Source organism: Triturus cristatus, chromosome 10 (assembly GCF_964204655.1).
Source record: "Triturus cristatus chromosome 10, aTriCri1.1, whole genome shotgun sequence".
In the NCBI taxonomy this organism is placed as follows: domain Eukaryota; kingdom Metazoa; phylum Chordata; class Amphibia; order Caudata; family Salamandridae; genus Triturus; species Triturus cristatus.
Window position 1 is genome coordinate 755,593,688 of NC_140593.1, and position 22,032 is coordinate 755,615,719.

Sequence of the window (22,032 nt, forward strand, 5' to 3'; positions counted from 1 at the left end):
TAAGTTTATAGTATGGTGTAAGGGGAGAATGGACTCTCCACTGACACGTCTCCTCAGAGGGACCAGTATGCATAGCAGTGTTTGAGATAGACTGGCCTTTCTCTGCTGAGACTTGCCTCTCAGATGATGGGTGACCATAGTAGGGTGTATCAAAAGACTGGCCTCTCCGCTGAGGCCCCTCTCTTGGATTACAGTTGTGAGGTAGGATTGGCCTTTCTGCAGTGACCTCTCTTTCGGGTGACAAATGTGCATAGGGTGGTTCGAGGCCATGTCCATGTGACCATTTTTCTGATCAGTACACTTTACTCTTTTGTTGTGAATTTTATGTCTCTCTGCATAAAAAATATATTCTTCCGCTTTTGAGCCCATGCCAATTTGTCCAAGCAAGGCCAGCATTATTATACCTGCAGGTGCTTTACCTGCCCATGGTCTGTTTTGGACTTGCTAGTTATTTTTCTAGTGCTATAAGAATTAGGTAAAAGTTGCCTCCTGTATAGATACATTTGTACTTCCCTGATTAAATGTACATGACCCTTTTTTAATTGATGAATTTTATATGTTGAATTTTTATAGTCTGCGTTTTTAACAATGAGTCAAATACTTATTTTTATTCTCTATTTTGATGTTTCTAGGTAAAATTACTTGTGTAAACTATTTGCTGTGTATTTATGATGCTCCATTGTCTTGTCTCAATAACTGCTGCTGGAGTATTTAGTTTGTGCTTTTATGGCTTTTATTAGCCGAATAAAGAATTTTTGAATGACTGACTGCATAGGGTGAGTTGAGAGACTAGTCTCTCCAGTGAGACCTTTCTCTGGGCTGACAGGTGGTCCTAGGAGGGAGCATAAAGGGACTGGCCTCTGGTGAGACTGCTCTCTGGGAAAAATGGGTGTACATAGAAGAGTGTGTGAATGGACTGACCTTTCCTTTCGGACTTCTCTCTCAAATGGCGGGTTAGCACAGTAAAGTCTGTGCATGATCTGGGCTCTCCTATCAGACATCTCATATGACGGATGTGTGTAGTAGTGTGTGGGAGTGAGTACCTTCTCCTGTCTGACCTCTCTCTCTCAGATGACAGGTGTGCATAGTAGAGGATGTGGATGGCACGACCTCTCCTTTCAAACCTCTCTCTCACATAATGGGTATGTGAAGTAAGTGATATCACTTACCATGTCATGAGTGATGTAATATGTGATGTCATCAGCAGTGCATTGCGGGGGCGCAAGTTATAGTTGGCGGAACTAACTAAGGGGGGAATTTCTATGGTTTTGTACGAGTGAAATGTCCAACTAACTATAACTTTCCCTAAAACCTATGGTTTTTTCAGTGAATTTCTAAGGTTTTTTAAATGCTAATTTCTAACTATAACGTGCCTGAAACCTATGGTTTTTTAGTGAATTTCAAAGGTTTTTTAAATGCTAGTTTCTAACTATGCCTACAGAGGTAGGACATGTGATGAAAGAAGAAACAACGCACAGAAAGAAAAAAAAGAAATGCAGAAAGAAGCAACAGGAGTTCACAAAGACAAAGAAAGTTGCAGGAAGAAGCAAGACGTGCAGAAAGAACCAACAGAGGAGCAGAAAGAGGCCTTGTTGCAAAATCATCCTGTGCCCACAACTTTTTCAGATGGGTACTGGTGGTAACTGACTCTGACTAGCCAGGCCTAGAGCCAGTGCTATGCTAAAAGACACTTAGAATACAATGAAAACACCTACATACACTAGGGAACACTATGCGTTGGGGTACCCCTGTGATTAGCATGACCTCCTCTGTAAGACCCTAGTACATAAAAGGGCAGGGGGATTAAAACTACCTCTTAAAACGCGCCACGGGGCGCATTTGCACACTGGTGAAGGGAGGGGGGGGCCTGATGTGACGTGTGCAAACACGCCCTGTGGACGTTTTAAGGCCAACTAGCCCGCCAGGTACCTCCAGTAAGGGCCACACTGCTGAACGGAATTACACCAAATTTGGCAAAAAGGTAGCCCTTGGTTCAGAGTCGTGCCTTTTGGTTAAATGGTGGAAATCCATTCAGTAGTTCCTGAGAAAATCAAAAGTAAAATCACATATATATCTAGGCGGAGCCTAACCACACATCTCATCATGAGATCTGATTGGCTGTCAGCACTTCATCCAAGAAGTGTTGGCAGTCATCTTGGGCACCTCTTTAAAAAGCATTGCAGTTAATAGAAGGTTTTAAGACTTTAGTTACATTATAAATCATTTGTTGATGGTACCATACTCATTTTAGGAATTGTGGTGTGTTCTAAGGTGATTTTACCATGTGAAAAAGCCTTCTGCTGGGATATCATGAATCATGTTTGAGAGAAAACTAATTTCTCATGCTTTTCCCACAGAGGTTTGGAAGGTGATCTATAAGCTAAACTGAGAGGATATTTTCTGTAAATTCACATTATCTTTCTCAGTCATGTGAGAACGAAGTCTTAAATTCTCAGTAAAACATGTACATCCAACAAGGGCAGAGACTGTCATTTCATTCCTTTGTGTTCTACTGCAGCTTCCCAGAGTGTTCTAAAGAACAACTAGAGCGCTAACAGTCTTACTTATGACAAAAGTATGGCACACCTGAAGCCATCTTGATTGGAATAAAGTGGTAACACTTAAAACATTTAATTTGCAAAGGAACAAAATGAGGGGGTTCATTTTGCCATAGAAATTATGATTAGTACTGAAGAAAGAAAAATTAGGGCACATTTTGACTTCTGAAATCCTCTTCTATTTCATAAAAAAATTCTGACATGCAGACTGAAACATGCACTTTGAATACCAGCAGCAGACTTCCCTGGTAAGCAGTAGCTTTACTACAGTGATCTAATGAGCGACTAGAGTGCTAACATTCAGAATTTATGGCAAATGTGTGATACATCTGAATGCCTTCTTGATGGAACCAAAGTAAAAAACTGAAAGTATTTCCTACTGAGAAGACTGCAGTAAATGAGGAAATTAGGAAACTTCATAACCAATACGTCTCCCAAGATGGCCACCAGAGACAAAAGAGCCCAAATGTAGCCCAAATATCACCCAGATGTAGCCCAAGTATAGCCCAATGACAGAATGTCCCAGAGTGTTCTTAAGAACAACTAGAGCGCTAACAGTCTTACTTATGACAAAAGTATGGCACAACTGAAGCCATCTTGATTGGAATAAACTGGTAACACTTAAAACATTTAATTTACAAAGGAACAAAATGAGGGGGTTCATTTTGCCATAGAAATTATGATTAGTGCTGAAGAAAGAAAAATTAGGGCACATTTTGAGTGACTTCTCAAATCCTCTTCTACTTCATTAAAAAATTCTGACATGCAGACTGAAACATGCACTTTTAATACCAGCAGCAGACTTCTGTGGTGAGCAGTAGCTTTACTACAGTGATCTAATGAGCAACTAGAGTGCTAACATTCAGAATTTATGGCAAATGTGTGACATATCTGAATACCTTCTTGATGGAATCAAAGTAAAAAACTGAAAGCATTTCCTACTGAGGAGACTGCAGTAAATGAAGAAATTAGGAAACTTCATAACAAATAAATCTCCCAAGATGGCCACCAGAGACAAAAGAGCCCAAATGCAGCACAAATATCACCAAGATGTAGCCCACATGTAGCCCAATGACAGAGGTGTGCAAAACACATTTTTTGTGTTTTTGCAGTTTTATATAGTGCAGACTTGTCAGGTATTGGAGTGCTTTACATGAGCATTGGTTACATCACACAAGATCGAATTCATTTTGGTTGTAGACATGGGTAGATTAAGTGATTTGACCAGAATCACAGAATGTTGAGCTGAAGCAGAAACTCCAACCTGGTTCCCCAGTTGCTAAGTCTGCAGCTCTGGAAGTAACACCACATCCTCTCGCCTAAGTGCAACATTTAATCAAGTGGTCAATTGGATAAAAAAACATAACATATAATTAAAAGTGCTTTGTTGATATTTGAAAACTCAGAAAATATGTCCTCATTTTAGTTTTTTAGAGCACTAACCATAATTTTGATGCAAATAATACGTTCTCATATATGTAATTTCTAAAGGAAATGCTCTAGGTATTACAGTTTTGATTACATCAAGATGACGTCAGGCGTTCCACACTTTTGTAATAAATTTAGAATGTTAGCAATCTAGTTGTTCATTAGGATACTGTTGACAGGCAGAGGCCAGGGGCAGGTAGGAGGGAGCAGAGGCAACAATTTGACCACACTGGGCAGGCAGGAAGAGCAGTGGCAGCACAACAGACTATGGAGGACAGTGGAAAGGGGGGCAGGGGCAACAAACCAACAATACAGGACTGACAAGAGAGGCTGTGGCAATATAATAGACCATTGTGGCCAGAAGGAAGAGGCAGTGGTAGTACAACCATACATGCCAACAGACCTGATTCAGCCAGGAAATGTCCAATGTTTTTAAGCTCAAATGGGCTTTATTTGACCTGTCTACAATCTCCTCTTTTTCAATGTAAATCAAAGGGGAAAATCAATACCCCATTTTTTTTTCAAAGTCTTCCTCTTACCAAGTTAAAAATGTTCGCAAGTATGGTACATTGGATCATGGAAGGCAGGAGGAATTTGGGTAGGGACTTGGACTCGGATAACAGAGGACAGGAGCGACATGGAGAGGTGCACCAAACTGACCCTACACGGCAGGCATCAGGGTTTGCAGCAGCACAATACACCACACAGGGCATGCGGAACGGGAGTGCAGCACAACAATCCATAGAAAGCAATAGGAAGGTGACAGGACCATGCACGTGGACAACAGAGAACAGAGGGGAAAGAGGCAATGGTAGCTAACTGACCATAATGGACAGACAGGAGAGAAAGCTGCAGCATAACAGACCATAAAGGGCAAGAGGGACGGATCAGGGGCATTACAATGGAACAGACAAGCCAGGAGGGAGGGAATAGGGGTCTGCACATGGAAACAGGGCTGGGGGCAAGGGTGCAGGGCAGGAGCAGGAGCAGCTAGATGACCATGGAGGTCAGGCAGGATGGGCACTTGAAGCAAGACACACCATGGAGAGCAACAGTGAGACTATGATGGCATACACACAGACCATGGAGGGAAGGTGGGAGGGGGTCAGGGGCAGCTAGCCGACCACACAGGGAAGGTGGGAGGGACCGTGGCAGCACAGAAGACCATGCATGGCAAGCGGGGGGGTTAGTGGCAGCACAATGGCTATGATGGGCAAGAAGGAGGGTGCAGGGACATGCACAAAGGACCATGGAGGATAGAAGGGAGGGTCAGGACCTGGGCACAGACCAGAGTTCAGGGGAAGGGGCCTCACAACAGACCACGTGGGGCAGGCAGGAGGAGCAGTAGCAGCACAACAGACCAGGGAGGGCAGAAGGGTGTGGCAGTAAAATGGACCATGGAGGAAAGGAGGAAGGGGATAGGGGTATGGAATGTGGACAGGCAGGGTGGAGGTGGCAGGGACAGGTTAGTCATCTGACAATGCTAGGCAGGTGGGAGGGGAGTGGCAGCTCAACAGAACACTCAGAGTAGATAGGAGTGGCAGGTTCATGGAACATGGTGGGCAAAAAGAATGGAGCTGGGGCATGCACAAAGACATCGGAGGGCAGGTGGAAGGAGAATAGGGGCAGCAAGCTAAGCACAGAGGCTAAGCAGGAGGTCAATGATGGGGCATAGAATTGGGCAATGGAGGGCAGGAGGAGTGGACTGGTACATCATGCTAAATGGAGGGCAGTGGCAGCACATCAGACCATGCATGGCAGGACGGAGGAGGCTAGTCCATGGATTCAGACAACAGAGGATAGGGAGGAGGTAGATGGGGCAGCAAGCTAACTGTTCAGAGAAGGCGGGTATTAGGAACTTTATTGTTTTTAAAATGTGTGTCTGTGCGAACTACTTAAAATATGAACAAGTATGCAGCATAATCTCACTTTTATTCAGGAAGAAGAGGACGTTTGTGACTGTGACTCCGGGCTCAATTGGCAGAAACACCCCCTGACCCTCCACCCCCATCGCAAAATGTAATGCCCGTGAAAAGGGTAGGTGAACGCAGTGTTAAATAGAGTATAGTCCTGAGAGCACGACTGAAAATGAAAACTAGATCTAGTGTATGGTATAAACTATGCACCAAAAAGTGTGATATAAGATAAACCGGGGCGTGAAATATAATATGCAATACATTGTGCGCAATAACAGATTCATTGGAGAGCGGGAGATAGCACAGGCACTAGCGTGTGCTATGCGATATGCACCTTGGAGTGTAATATGCACAGGGCAGTGTTGTGTGACCTAACTAGTCTCTAAAGTTGTAATATAAAATATGTGCTGGGGAGTGTAACGTTGCAAATGCACTGTGACAAAGATATGGATCCCAGATTGTAATATGTATTGCATAGCGCTGTGCGTTATAACATAGGCATCGAGGAAGGCGTGTTAGATGGGACAATATAACCCGTGCGAAGGCAAGTGTGGCATGACATATTCACGGGGTGGTGTTACAGTGCACATCGGCTAGAGAGTGTCATAGCATACACACTAGCTGGTGGAATACAACACAGAGGTGTGTGGCATTCGGCGGGCACTGGTGGGTGTAACACAGCATTCGGCTCAGCCAGGAGCACGCTGTGACTCTCAAGTGAGGTTCGCCTCCTTTCCAGAGAGTGAAATAAAAAGTATTACACATCCGGCGGTGGATGTGTGTTTTATTAACCGTGAGGGGGGTTTCTTGCATAGTTTGGTCGAATGTTTGTCGAATCCCGTTTGAATGGCTTGGTGTGCGTGTGTATTAAATGTGCCCGTCAATAGCTACCCATGTTTGTATAAATAAACGACAAGGGTGTCTACTTGGAGAGTACCCACCGGCAGGGGTGCCGGGATTAGGCACGGTAGGGCGTCGGACACGTCAGAGCTTCACTAGCGGTGTAAATACATTCCACGTGGATTCATTGTATGCATAGTCGCCTTTTAATGAATATCACGCAAATCGTCATGGTGATAGGTACGTATGGTTTGTCCAGCATGTCCTAGGTGTTCCTATAAATATATTAAAAAATAAATTAAAAAAAGGCCGGTCCCGGGGGATGGGGTCCCCGGGGCCATGAGTGGCCTGAGGAGGGGGGCAACGCAGCCCCCTCCTAAAGACTTAAAAAAAAAAAGGCCATGCCCCGGGGGTTGGGGTCCCCGGGTCTGATTAAGGCCTCGGGAGGGGGGCCCCCTTCCAAATTTTTTTTTTTCTAAAAAAAAAATTAGGGGTCAGGCCCTGGGGGATGGGGTCCCCAGGGCCAATAAATTAGAAAAAGAAGGGGGGCCACACAGCCCCCCTTCTTAAAAAAATAAAAATCAATAAAAGACCAGCATCGTGCCGGAGACCATGCCCCCTCCTTGCAGCACTCTGCAAACTCGGCCCCTGGTGAGTTGTACGTTGGGGAATCAATTCCCCTTCAATACTGAGGGTCCCTGAGGGCCAACTAGCCCAACAGATATCTCCAGTATGCGCCAGGGAGCTGCGTTGCAGACAGGTGTTCTGAGGCCATGCCCCTTTTTACACCTCTCTGCAACGCAGCTCTGTGGCGCTTACTGGAGGTACCTAGTGGGCTAGTTTGACCCTAGGGACCCTTAGGATTCAAGGGGACTTAATCTCTCAACTTGAAACGGTCACAGGGCGCGTTTACACAGTGGTGAAGGGAGGGGACGGGGCCTGAGATGAAGTGTTCAAACACGCCCTGTGGCATGTTTTAAGTTGGGGAAATAATTCCCTTTCAATCCTGAGGGACCCTGGGGGCCAACTAGCCCACCAGGTGCTTCCAGTAAGCTCTACTGCGCTGCGTTGCAGAGAGGTGGTGCAGGCCGTGCCCCTTTTTACACCTCTCTGCAACGCAGCTCGGTGGCGCTTACTGGAGGTACCTAGTGGGCTAGTTGGACCCTAGGTACCCTCAGGTTTCAAATTAACTTAATCTCTCAACTGAAAACGGCCACAGGGCGTGTTTACACAGTGGTGAACGGAGGGGACGGGGCCTGAGGTGACGTGTGCAAACACGCCCTGAGGCGCGTTTTAAGTTGTGGAAATAATTCACCTTCAATCCTGAGGGACCCTGGGGGCCAACTAGCCCACCAGGTGCTTCCAGTATGCGCCACTGCGCTGCGTTGCAGACAGGTGGTCCAGGCTGTGCCCCTTTTTACATGTCTTTGCAACACAGCTCTGTGGCACTTACTAGAGGTACCTAGTGGGCTAGTTGGACCCTAGGGACCCTCAGGATTCAAGGGGACTTAATCTCTCAACTTAAAACAGCCACCCAAAATCCCTTACCAACCATATACCCTTACCCACCCAAAACCCTATAACATACTTTGCCACCCAAATACCAATTTCCACTCTAAACTATAAAAAAATCTATTGGCAGCCATTAATGCCTCATCTAGTTCAGCTAGTTTGGGAAAGAAAAGTCCCTTCCACGAACACCAAAATCCATTTTGGAATGGGCTGTTTCGTTTTGGGTACAAGGGACTCCTGGTATACAATAAGGGAGAGCTTCTTGAAAGGTACCATAATATCCATTTGGAGCATCTTTAGTACTTAACCAACAGATTGTTCTCCAGTTTGGTGGAAAGGATACTGGTGAGTAATCCTTGAATTTGATTGCCTCAGTTTGCACCTGGGAAGCTATGGGTGTGATGTTGAACTTTAGTATTGGGTACGGAACTGTGGAGCTAGCATTACACGTATGGCAAGTATTCTTGGGGTGGTTGGAGACAGTTTTGGACTTCTCAGTTGGGTACACTGAGTGGTTGTGTTTTAGGGTACGTGTTTTGTGAGTACCTTCAATTCTTATGTGCACCTGAGATATTTGTGATACTTGTTGGGGGTTGTTAATAAAAAGTTGCCTGTGTGAATATAGATGTTGTACTAGGTTTTGTGTCAAACCATGCAGAATTTACCACTAGGACTATTTGCCTTAGCTGGAAACAGGTTTTTAATAATTACATGATCGCCGCATTTGGTCCAAACTTCAGCATTAAGAGATAAAAATATTTTATTTATGAACTGACTTGGAGAAAGTGAGAAAATAACCTTTGAAAACTTACTAGCCTTTGGACAATTAGGAGAAAATGATTCAAACAATGATATTTGACAGTAATTTTAAAAAAATCAGTTGGAGCAGTGTTCGGAGGCAGACCAATGCATGGGTTCTGTGGTGCTTTCCGTTAGGTATAATGTAATAAACTGTCTACTGTAAATTATGTGTACCATGGCCCCATTTTACAAGAACATTACTTGCAATTGACTGTTGTGATTTGCTGCATGTTTTAGGATTGTTTAACTCATAGCTTCATGCCACAATATTTACATTGTTTTTACATGGTACTCTTAATGATTTCTTTGTATCCCTAATAGTTAAACAGACACTTCATTTGGACTTGTCTCGAGTGCAAAGGAGGGAACAGAGAAAAACACTTAAAGTCCCTGCATAGTATCCTAGGAACTTGGATTATTGATTGATAGGATGGAAATTACTTCATTGCCTATTTGCAGTCAGAAATGAAATACTGCTTCCTTCGAGCTTATTGGTGATTTACATGTTGCTGCAAGATATTTATAAACAAAAAAACTCACGTTTGCCTTTAAAAATAAATGTACTTTTATTTATTTTTTAAATTGTTTCCTTGTAGATTACGAACAGTTCATAAAAGATGGGGCCAAACTTCCTTCGCTTGTGTGTGCCATAACAGGTAACTAAATTCACTTGCTCAATGTTTTACATTTCTGTTTAAAATGTAGAAGGTTTTTTCAGACAAATTTCTCTTTTTGTATTAATCCGTCTATATATTGGTGTGAAGGTGCCATTCTTTCAAACCAGTTTAACAGGTTTGCGCTCCTAAAGACCCTAGCCATGAAGGACATGAATTGAAATGGGCTCTTTGGGACAACTGTTGAGGAGACATATTGTTTCTAAGGCTGACCGGTGGAGAGTGGCAGAAAGAAGCATTGACTTCCCTGAGCATGTAGATTCTGTTTGATGTTATGTTTTTGAGGCATGCCACAAAAATGCATGGATGGGGTTTAGGAAGGACTCAGGCAAGTTCAGCGGTATCTGATGATGCGCAGCACTGTAAGTGTCAGAAGAACTATCCTAAGTAATGAAGTCTCATCCTTGAGAAGTAAAAGTTAAGCATAGTAAAGCACAATTAGCTAAGATGAAAGTCCGGCCTTAGCAAGGCAGCATAGAAAGTGTGGTTGGAGATGACAAGTGTAAGAGGGGACGCATCTCACCTGAACAACACTCAGTGAAAGAAGAAACGATGAACTACTAACTTCAGGTCAACAGAACGCTCAACATTGAATGGTTAATGTTTAAGCCAAACAATGAAACAGTTGAAGGGGGATAAATACAGTCTGTAGAGCCTACAGATATTTTCATTTAACAAAGCATCTGCCAAATTGTTGGTTTGCCAACCCAATTCAAAGAGGTAATTGCAGTCAGAAGACCAGGTAGCGAAAGTGGACAAGGAAACTCCATTTGACCTCCAAAGAAGAGCCATCCATTAACTGTTTGCCTGAAATGATAATGAAGTTCATCAGGAAGAAGAGAACAAGAAAACACAGATTTAGGAAACTGAGACGAGAGAAACAAGAGACAAGAACGCAGATGTTGATACTGAAGTACACTCAAAATCCAGTGCCCCCAAAAATTGGTAGACAAAATACAAGGTAGCAGAAGAGGAAATATTAGAGGAGAGAAGCTCTACAAGTTTCACTCAGCAAAAGAATGCTATCCGCAAAAGGCCTCCATCTCACAAGAGCATTTAGAATCTCTGAAGTTCAGAAGGAGACACCTGCACCAGGAGATGCAGTAGAAAGTCTCACCTAAACTGGCTAGGTTACAAGAACCATCTGGCACAAACTGGGAGACTCTAGAAATTACCAAAGGCAAAACTCGGACACTAAAGACTTTTCCCAAATAGAAAAGGGAATCCTTTGTTGGAATCTAGACAGTTGCAGAGGACTCTACATGAAGTGGGTTTGTCTGGGACCAATCAAAAAATGATATCTCCTCATTCTAGATTTCTTGATGATGAAAAGAAAAGAGCAGACAAAAACCCTGGTACTTACTCATTGGAGAGACACATCGCTATGAAAAAATAAATCTGTACTTGGGTAGGCATACATTTTCTCTGATTCCACATCAAAATAAACTTGAAATGATCCAAAGATCAGTGGGCCAAAAGGAAAGAGAAGTAGATAATAAATAACTGTGGCATACAAGACATCAGAACCATAGTCTATTCACATAACCAAAACCCAGAAGCACTTTCTATTCACTTTTGTAACTACAATTAGACAAATACCCGTTTCCATTCAGAAATGGTGCAGCTTCTTGCTAGAAATATTTCAAATCCTGTATTATATTAAAAATACAGGACCTTGCATTCTCAGTGTTACTCTTACATACAATAATTCTTCAATAGTTTCTTCAGCTTGTGTGAAAACTGAGCATACCATATCATGAACAGAGCTTTGGGCCTGTCTTGTAGTAAAGCAAAAGCATTTGTGTTTTTTCTTTCTAGTAGTAGAACCATAAAAGTCATCTTATATGAGTGTTGGGGCATGGACCTGCTCATTAAATACCATTGTTTTAAAGAAACTCGACAGAGAGATAATTTTGTCACCATTCATGTATTGGTAGTTGTGGTTATGCCATGTAGCTGTTATCAATGCAGTATGAGGAAAACATTTACCCACATGGGTGCATCACAGTGCATAATACTGTCTCATAAAAAGTATAGTTTTCGTAGCACAGTCCACAGATTCATCTGTTTGCTTTTGCATGAAAAATAAATATGCCCACAGTGCAGGTAAAGCTATCAGGTGCCTGCTTTTTTATTTGCTTTATTTCTATTACTAGAGATTTAAAAAAAAAATTGTAACCGATTTTATCGGTTTTTCAAAAAACATAATTCCATGTAATAACATACATATACATCATCCGTGATTTCTTTGGGACACATTTGATAACAACGTATTCGAAATGAGTGACAGTCAGCGTCTTATACAGCAGTGAGTACATAGTGACAGGTGCCATGTTGGTAGAGTCGTGGTTATCTGTAGTAGTTCAACCCAGCTTTAGGAACATAACAATTAACTAAGCTTAATACTACGTAAGACCCCATCTGGCGACTGGGGTGAAGCAAATTGGAATCTTGTTCGGGGCATCTGGGACATGCGGCTGTAATTCTTTGGGAAATGGAGTGTAACTTATGTGGTGTGAGGTATGCAAGCTACGTTACCATGTATTGTATGAATTTGAGTTGTGAGTTGCGGGATACCCACTTGGGGTATTCTAATATTGTCTTACACTCTTTGTCTAGGAGTGTTCTGTTAATATTTCTCTCCCAGTTGCGTCACACTGGTAAAAGAGGTGAGGGTTGGTGTGAGCGGATACTACGATACAACCAGCAAATCAAGTGTCTGCCAGTCTCCATCAATCAAGTGTAGTGAATGAACTAATTCATTTGTGTCGGGTTCGGTCCCATCCGATGACTAATGTCGCTTGATGTATCGCACCAGGTTGGCATGTACCATAAAGAGTGCCTCCGTCAACCCCTGTTCGTGTATGAAATCTGTCCGTGCCCATGGAGAAAGCCTGCATATCAGAGATACGTGGTTAACTGTCCCGAGCTTCAACGATTAGGACTCCTGAAGGTTCCGGCTGCCTTTACTATGGGGGTACTGGAAAACTGGTCCTACAGAAGGCTGTTAAGCAAATTTGTGACATGCTCTTCCTAGGTTTGCACAGCTTTGTACATGTGTAATCTGAAACCAATTCAACTTCCCGCTTAAACATTAGAAAGTCACCCTATGTGAGCTTTGTAGCCCACAAGGTAGTATTCAAGGTATTTAAAAGTGGGACATGTAGAAAAATAATACTGACATGTTCCTATTGTGACAAGGCCTGGCTGTCCATTGTAGACAACAAGAGTACACATTAAAATACTACTGTAACTGTGAAGTTAGATTTTTGAATAAATATTAAGGCAAAGTAAATTTTAGAAAGTTACCCTTTACCTGTCTGAACCATCAGCAGACTGATTAGCATATTTCTCCAATTATCAGCCTGTGTCCATCCTTGAAAAGGTGTGAAAAGGGTATAAAATGCCTCCCAGGAGTGAACAATAGGCTGACCTGAAAGGGCAAAGAATATGCAGGGGGGGCATCCTTTTTGATGACCGTGTCAAATCTTGCTTGAGCCATATGTATCACTTGGGACACATTTAAAACGGGGAGATCAGGATGGTAAAACAATTCTTGTGTATCTACTTTTCAGTTTCTGGAGGACCCTGCTTTTGTTCGAACAGTCGTCTGTCTCTTGGTTTGTTGTTGGTAGAGTGCCTGCCTCATACTGCATTGTAGTGTTAAATGTGGGAGAATGCTAGGATTACCATAGTATACTGCCCCAACATACATACACCACAGCCCTGAGAGCCCAAATGTGGTGCTGCCCCAAGACTTTCACCATTTTCAAAATGCTGTGTGACACATGACATTTTTGGCCTGTTTGCAGTGAATCAAACAGTAACTACTGAAAAAGTGGGTAGGATTTGCCCGAGGAATTTTTACCACATTGGGGTATGCCCAGGAGTCATTCCTCCCATCTAGTTGGTTCCAGACAATGTGTCGCCTTCAGGCACAGACTTGAACACTTTCTGGAGCTATGGAAGGCCAGAAGAGTGACTGGACATGCTGTTTGTGACCTGAGAGGAGCCCTGAAGGACTGGACCTGCTACCTCTTGTTTCCAGAATAATGAACCAGACTCCGAGGGTCAGTTTGCTGACCAACTGTGTGGTTACGGGGAGACAACAAGATGCCACTTCCTTGAAGTACCCAGCTGACTAGTGGCACCTGGACCCGGACTGGAACTTGCGGTCGGCCTCTGCCTGACACCCTTCCCTAACGTCATGGTGGGCTTTAGAAGTTAACTTTTGCCCTTGATTGGGACTTAAAAGACTAATGGGCCAATTATGAAACCGACATCTCTGGTTTAAATTCTGACCGCCTAATAACAATGTAGGTGGTCGGAGTTTAAATGGGCTGGTCATTCCGGCTGGATTCCGATGAGCTCAGGGAGCACATCGGCCAGTCGGAGGCCCCAATTTAATCCCTGAGAACGGCGTTTCTGCTGTCTGGATTATGATGTCGGTTTCTGTCAGGCTTTTCATGTGGCCCTTCTCTATAGTATTTTAGTTTCAGCTTCCCCAAGAGCAGTTTGAGAACATGGTGGTAGAAGACTGCTTTCATTAGTACAGCAGCTTTCAAATTAGCTTAAAAATCTAGGAGCATTGCAGGCAGATCTAAGTTCCGAGTATGTGTTTACACATGGCCTGGTATTTTCAAAAATGCATATATCATCTTCGCTCACTTCTTTATTTGTCTCCTTTTTATGTTTCCAACCTCTCCCTTTTTCCAGCAGATTTTGAGTGATAGATGCCTAAAACTTTATACAATAATAAGATCATTTCTGATGGATGTTTCTAACTACAGAATCCTCACCTTTAGAATTTCCCATAGTTCAGAAAATTTAAAATGGCATTGCTCCTGCATACCAGTAGGTGATAAAGTGTTAATTTTATTCTGTCCTGGAAGTGGCAAATAGAGCCATATATAAGCACCATCTCTGCACTCTTATTTCAGGTCCTTTTTTGATGTGCTTTATATGAGATCCGGATCTTGTCCGACTTTTTGTCATCAGTTGACCAGTTTTATTGCTACATTTTGTCCAAAAATCAGTGTGCAAGGGAACATGTGCCCTCCTAAAACTACAGGGTTTAAGTCTCATCAGGACAGTCGCAAGCAAATGTCTGACAGACCCACACAAGGAATGCCTCTGGTATTTGGGTTTGATGCATGACTCCAAATAATGCAAAGATGGGCCCTCATTACTTCTAAGGCAATCTGGGAATGTGACGCGAACTTGTACATCATTGAAAACTGTAAGTAATCTTGCAATGCCTGCTTCCACTCAAAGACGAGAGCACAGACACGCTCCCACTCTTGAAGCAATTCCTGCAACAGGTCCTCATTGTAGTTCAAGTCTTCCGGTAAATCGAAGTTGAAGCTAAAGCACAAGACACCTAAGCAGGATTTGTCCAAGTCCCCCCCACTCTTTGCCAGAGATGTTGCATGGATGTCAGGGTGCCTCTCAGTCCCTTGTCCCACACAGAGGAATGGATTCCGCAGCTTATCCCGATGCACCTAGAGTTTCTCAGGCAGTTGGCAATGTTGCAACAGGTGGAGGCCATTAAAGAGGCCATGGGGCCTTCAGCTTTGTCTGGCACATCCCAAAGATCGGCAGAGACCTCCAGTCAGGTTCCTGTCAGCGGTTCTATCTCGGCACAGTCTCTATGCCTCCTGAATCCGTCTCAGGTTCCGCACTGGCTTTGATGCGGATTTTGACACTGGCACGAAAATCCATGCAGGTCCCTTTGTCATCGATGCTGTTCCTGACACCAAAGAAGGGCTCCATACCACTACTTGTCTCTAACTTGGAGCCAAGCTTGTCTTGGTCTTGACAGATGTGCATCCTGAATCCACCCCCACGCGTCCTGTCCCAGAACAATGCTTCTACCTTGAAGCTGCCCTCTAGTGCTCTACCAGCTTTTCGGTTCTGACTCTGACCAGAGTCCGCCACCCTTCAGAGTTGATTGTGAGGAGGATGGGGTGCTTTAACACCCACACTACGATTATGATAACTTTTATATGGGTTTACAAGAGACCAGGGGGTTGGACGCTCGTACACATACTGGATGGGTTTGTTCCATAGTCCATCTAAGGAGGAAAGTGCATCTTTTGCTGTGGTGATGCACAGCAGAGGTATTGGATTTACAACTTCTTTCTATTGAAGTCAAGACAAATGTTCTGACTAAAGTGTTTGTACCTCTATAGCCATTGCCAGGCACCTGGGCTAAGCCTTGTACTTTCCCACCAATAAACTGGCAGATAGCCAAACGCCACACATCTGTGCCTGCTGATCCTGATATTTTTAAAGCAACATCGCATGTCAGAAAGTCTGGTGGTCCAAGCTTCCACCACTAGGGTAAACCCTAAATCTTTTGCTACGACAGAGTTAAAGAGAATTGAGCCAGTTGGGTAAAATAAATGTTTTTAATGACAAGCCTATTTCTGCGGGTGGCCAAGACCAGCTGTTTAGTAGGAGGATATTTCCTTGACCTCAGGGGCCTAGTCCACAAGATCTTGTCAGCAGTCCCTTAAAAATGTCGAGCCTCCCTGGCTCAAACCATCCAGAAAGGTCAGGATGCGGCCAAATATGTGACTCTGTCTGGACTGGCCACTGACTGCTTGGACAGAGTGGTTGGAACTAGCAGATGCTTTGCTGTTTGGAATGCATAAGATCCACTGGATTCTCTGGAGACATGCAGGCGTCACTTATTACTATACCTTTCAACGGGTTTTTTGTGTTTTGCAAAAGTCTGATTCTGCACTGGAACACTTTAAAGAGAGCCGGGACACGGCACATTCCTTGGGCCTTTCTACTCATGCTAGGCAATTTCCTGGCAACTTCTACAACTCCAGAGGTTTGTCGCACTGGCAGCGCCAAGGATTACAGCCCACACAAGAGACACCCTTCTTTCGAGGACTGTGATCAAGCAGACAACGTCCGGGCCACCAACTTCCCAGCACCCTGCTGCTACAACAGCAGCCTCCAAACTACTTTAGATCACCCTTGGTGGCATACGACCACCATGTGGGAGGCAGGAGAAGATATTTCCTTCAAGGGTGGCAAAATATAACATCCAACAGATGGGTCCTTCAGATTATTCAATGGTGCTGTACCCGCCACCCCTCCCATCAGCACCTCTTCATCTTGCTTCAAGGAGTCCAGGCTCACTTAGCCAAAGGAGCAATAGTGGCGTTTCCAGACCTGGAAATAGGGAATCGCTGTTACTCCTGCTATTTCTTCATCCCAAAGAAAGATGGAAGACTTCGTCCTTTTTCAGATTTCCGCCCTTTGAACTCATGTTTTGCTGAAGGACTATTTCAAGTTGGCCCTGAGTCTGTCTGTCCTGGATCCAGGCCACTGGATGGGTGCTCTGTTCATTCAGGACACCCACTTTCATGTACCCGTCCTGCAGTCAAAGACACTACCTGCAGTTGAAGGTAGGATAGGAGTTTTTTCAGTTTGCAGTGCTCCTCTTCATCCTCAACAGTGGCCCTGGGTGTTCACGAAAGAGATTGTGGAGGTTGCAGCAAACCTTTGGAGGTTTGTCACTGCAGCTTTCCCCTACCTCCATGAATGGCTATTGAAGACAGGCTTACCACAGTCAGTCATAGACTACCACCAGATGGCAGAAAACCTTCAGACATCTACAGAGTTCCCGATCAACATGCCAAAGTCACACCTGACTCCTTTGCAAAGGCTCCCAATCATTGAAGCCATTCTGGATACAGTGCAGTTTTAAACCTTGTCTGCATGACAAGACATCCATGACATTCCTGCTATTTTCCTGATGTTTTAGCCTTCGGCCTAAACCTCTGCAAGAGTGACTCTGATGCGTCTTGGCCTCCTGCATAAAAATCTGTATTTTGTAAATCCGTATTTGTAAAGCGCGAACTACTCACCCTTACGGGTCTCAAGGCGCTGGGGGCCGTCGTGGAAATTAAGTGAGCTTTTGCCCAGAGTCACATGGTGCTGAGCTGAGCTGCCGCCAGAGCCAGGGATCGAACCGTGAACCCTGTGCTCTGAAGTTAGCTGCCCTGGCCGCTGCACCACACCTCTGCATACTGCTTGTTGACTATGCTAGATAGCATATGCAGACTCTACAGGGGAACCTGAAGTCTCAGTGGGTCAATCACCACAGGAACCAATCTCAAAAGATCTGCAGTGGTGGCTGGTTGACTGCAATTGGATCGGCTGCAGACCCCTCCCCCTGCTACACCCAAAGGTGATGGATGCATCTCTGCTAGCCTGAGAAGGTCATCTGGGAGGGGTGGAGAGAAGAGGACTCCACATCAACCTGTTGGAGTTGCGGACCATTCGCCTGATGCCAATAGCCTTCTTACTGTCCATCAAAGGGAGGCCAGTTCAGTTCTTCACATACCACACCACCACCATGTGGTACTGCAACAAGCAGGGTAGTGTGGGGTTCTGGGTAGTGTGTCAAAAGATTCTTCGTCTCTGGAGCTAAGTGGAGCTTCAAGGCATTTCTCTGGTCGTGAACCTCTTTGCAGGATCATTTAACGACAGGGCAGACTGACTCAGCCAGCAGTGCATTGCAGATCATAAGTGGAGGACATATCCTCAGGTGGGACTGGGCATCTTCCAGCAATGGGAAATTACCCTGGCTAGATCTTTTCACGACAGTCAAAAGTGCAGAATCAAAAACTTTGTGCGTTGGAGATTCCACAAAGGCTGTCTCTCGGATATGCCTTTCAGCTAGAGTGCCTCACGGCACTCATTTACAGCATTCCACTTTTGACTCTCCTTTCTGGGGTTCTGAAGATCAGGGACAATCAAGCACAAAGTAATCCTAGTGGCTCCGCATTGGGCCAGAATAGTGTAGTATCTAGAACTTCTGGACATTAGCATCTGTCTTCTGAACAGGCTGCCTGTTCTGAAGGATCTCTTGCCTCAGCAAGAGACCAGGGTCCTGCACCTGTGTTGCCGAACACACCCACCTATGTAAGATGTGAGCTTCTGATCCACAGGAATGACGATAATGTTCCCACACTCCTTACACCTCTCCACAGAAGAATTATTTAACCACACCCTATCTGCAGAAAGATAAAGGGAGATGTGGGGACCCAAAACGGGGAAGATCCTCCAGCTGGTTTCCGTCCAAGGGTGAGAATGGAGGAGGGACCTATAGAGGAGATAAACAGGACATCATTAAAGACTGACCTTCCCTCCCACTCCTTTAACTACTCTCACGCTAATTTACAGGGGTGTATTAATGTACATCGTTTCTTGTCTTACCAGCTGGTCATCTCATGGGGCTTTCAAAGAAATGACTCAGCAGCATCAGGTACAGGTTCCGGACAGGAAGTGATGTAATAACTGAGTGTCACTTACTACCTTCTCGAGGACTAGAAAGGGAAGGTGACTTTAATCAGGGGATGAGACCGCCCTAGATGAGGCGAAAAGAACAATAGGGACACTCTTCAACGAAGAGGACTATAACTCCATCATCCGTGAAACCAAGGGCAAAGAGAATAGAGTCACTATCCCTAAAGGGAACTCTCCCAAGAAGGTCTTTTTGGCAATTACAACAAAAATGTATAAGTATGCAGACTCCGACTTCTAGCGCGCACAGCGCAAGTCAATAGCTTTCTGCAATGCAAATAAGAAAGTAATTAAGCACTCCTCAACGCGCACCGCGCGTTTCACGACAAATTCAAAACCAGAAAAATAGTTGCTCTATAACACAGCAAGTATAACGCGCTCTGCACGAGTTAAGCCAGCCCTTTCCCTGTGAACTGAGCACCTCCTGCTTCTCTGGCACGATTAAACAATCGCTCCCACTTATCTTTTATGTACGAGCAACAAAACATACACCAATACTACCCTGGCGGCGGGGAGGGACGGACAAGACGGAGGCAGTCTAGTACCAAGTATCACGGGTACGAAGGGGAAAGAATGGAAGGGTTAAGAACACCGTAGAGGCGGCGGAATACAGGAGGAAAACACTCACTGCAACTGCGGCATAAAGCAGGCTTACCGCTAGGTTTACGGGAACACTCTTAGTGCGTTCGACAGCGGAGCAATCATCTCGCTAAGCAACGCGAACACACCCTCATTGACTCTTCTACCAGGAAACACCAAACAACCTAGGCGCGGGAAATCAGGGAACAGCTAAGGGTTTGGCCAAGCAAGGAAACAGGATTCTAGGAACTGAAAGCCAAGCACTGGCTTCAGGTCGACGCCCATTATTTAAAGGAGGGAGCGTCTGCAAACTCCACCTCCATAGTCCTCGAGCAGGGAGCGTCTCAAAAGAGCATGCCCTCTTGGTTAACTTTATTGTTCCCACGAGGCCCATTTGATCAGACAAGAGGCTCGATGTGTAACAACCTGAACCTGTGCAATCGACACCTCCTTGCTTTGAGATGGAGAGGCGACAGTTGATTGCATTTAATCCTCCTGTCAAAGTTGTGGATGCCATCCTTGCTGCCAGGTGTCCTTCTACAAAGTCTATCCACTGCGGTCACTTGGACAAGTTTGTGTCCTGATATGGCACCCATAATGGTTACCCGTTAAAGGTTAAACTATCAGATGTCTCGTTTGTTTTATGTCTGGGCCAGGAAGCACTTGCAATGGGCCCCATTAAAGGTTATTTGTCAACCCCTTAGGCCTTTGTGTTTGCTTTAATTCTTCTTCTGACCACTTTCCTCTTGTGGAAATAACTCTACATTGAAGTCCCTATTCCCAAAGGCAGGCATTCAATTCTATTACTAGTCGAAGGTAGCACCAAAAATGGCACTCCTGATCCAGACCTACAAATGATCTAACCACCACTGCTTCTCCATCCTGGCCTTGTCTAACAGTGAATATGGCTTAGAATAGGTGCAGCCCTTCTTTCGATGTGATGCCTTGAATCTCTGTTATGCCTTTTAGTTCAGTGGTCCCAGGAAGACAACCTGGATCGAGAAAGAGAACAAGTCTACAGGCCATGCCAACTGCCTCAGAAAGACAGCCCCAAAGCAGAGCTCTCCTCATCTGCTTTATGACAATACTGACTTTCCTCAAAAGCGGCTTCTGTGTAGCTGTGTTTGAATCTATTACAAAGCCTAACAAGCATTGAAAATGCAATAGGTCTCGCCTTTAATTAAGTCAAAGCCATTTGCTTTGCTAATTGCTAATGAAAACCATTAGCAAAGCAAATGGCTTTAACTTAATCAAAGACGAGACCTATTGCATTTTTAATGCTTGTTCTAAGAGGGTGTAGGTGTCGGATGAATGCCAAGGACTTTTATTAACGAAAATTGGAACTATGCCCCTACAGCTCAGTGGTGGTGTTAAATGCCGGGCACTGCGCCAAGAAAAGCAGGCGGTTTGACTTTTAATTTACCACCCAGCAGGGAAAATGGAGCTGCAGTTTAAAAATTCTTCAAAAAGACAAAACCTTGACCTCCCAGGGGTTTGTAACCTTATTTATTGAAACTCAGAAGTATGTAATATCTCTAGCGTGACAAACCGATAGCTCACAACCTGTCAGTAACTGCAGTCCCCAGCATGTGCCCTTAATCTGAACAGTCAGTTGCCTTGACAACAGGTTTCAACCTGCGCGAGAAGCATGGCGGGTCTTGCGGAATCTTCAAACTGCATAATCGGACTATGTGAAATCCATCCTTTATCTCAAAACTCCGAGGAGTTCATTAATCTGCTTGCTGTCTGCTCTAAGTTAGAGTTTTATTACTGCTTTCAGGGGAATATTAGAAAAAATCTGGACCGCGGCTAAAATGAATTTTCCTCTCAACTGCTCCGCTAGCGCTGTCGTTTACAGTGCTGAGAGAAATATATGCAGGCATGCATTTTTTTTTATATATGAGGCTCGTAAAAAAATTTCCATTCCAAAATAAGTCACCTTCACGGCAGCATATGCAGGGAGCAAATAGTCAACCTTTAAATGGATTTTTATTTTGACCCAGGAAACATCTTTAGAGAAAGAAATCAAAGTAATGTTTCTCACTAAGCTTACAGTGGAGCAGATGATTAGAAAAGAAAACCTGAAAGTAAAATATACCCCTGTAATCTACGACTGCTCTATGCTCCAACAAATTAGGGCTGGAAATCTAGTGTTTAGAAAGAAAAAAGTATATATGATATATCGCCGACGCCCGTGCACAGAATGCGGTAGGCGATGTCACATGTAATCCCACGCCGCGCGTGCACATCTTCTGTCTGTCTGCGTGCACGCTTTGGAATCCGTATTGATTCCAAAAGGCCTTCGCATGGCGAGGGCAGCGCATGCGTGCTGCTAGAGCCAGGCGAGACCTAAAAAGGTCATCATCTGACAGGGCAGCAGTTCGGACTTGTCCCTGA

At 44.4% G+C, this 22,032-nt stretch overlaps 1 protein-coding gene across 2 annotated transcripts in view; it reads left to right on the plus strand.

Annotated features, from left to right (window-relative positions):
• Positions 1-22,032, plus strand: part of ALG1 (ALG1 chitobiosyldiphosphodolichol beta-mannosyltransferase) — a 236,930-nt gene that overhangs the window by 118,722 nt on the left and 96,176 nt on the right. For both annotated transcript variants that reach the window (XM_085628273.1, XM_085628274.1), the window contains exon 9: positions 9,652-9,711. In XM_085628273.1, coding sequence (XP_085484399.1) covers positions 9,652-9,711 — 60 coding nt within the window. The remainder of the gene's footprint in view (positions 1-9,651; positions 9,712-22,032) is intronic.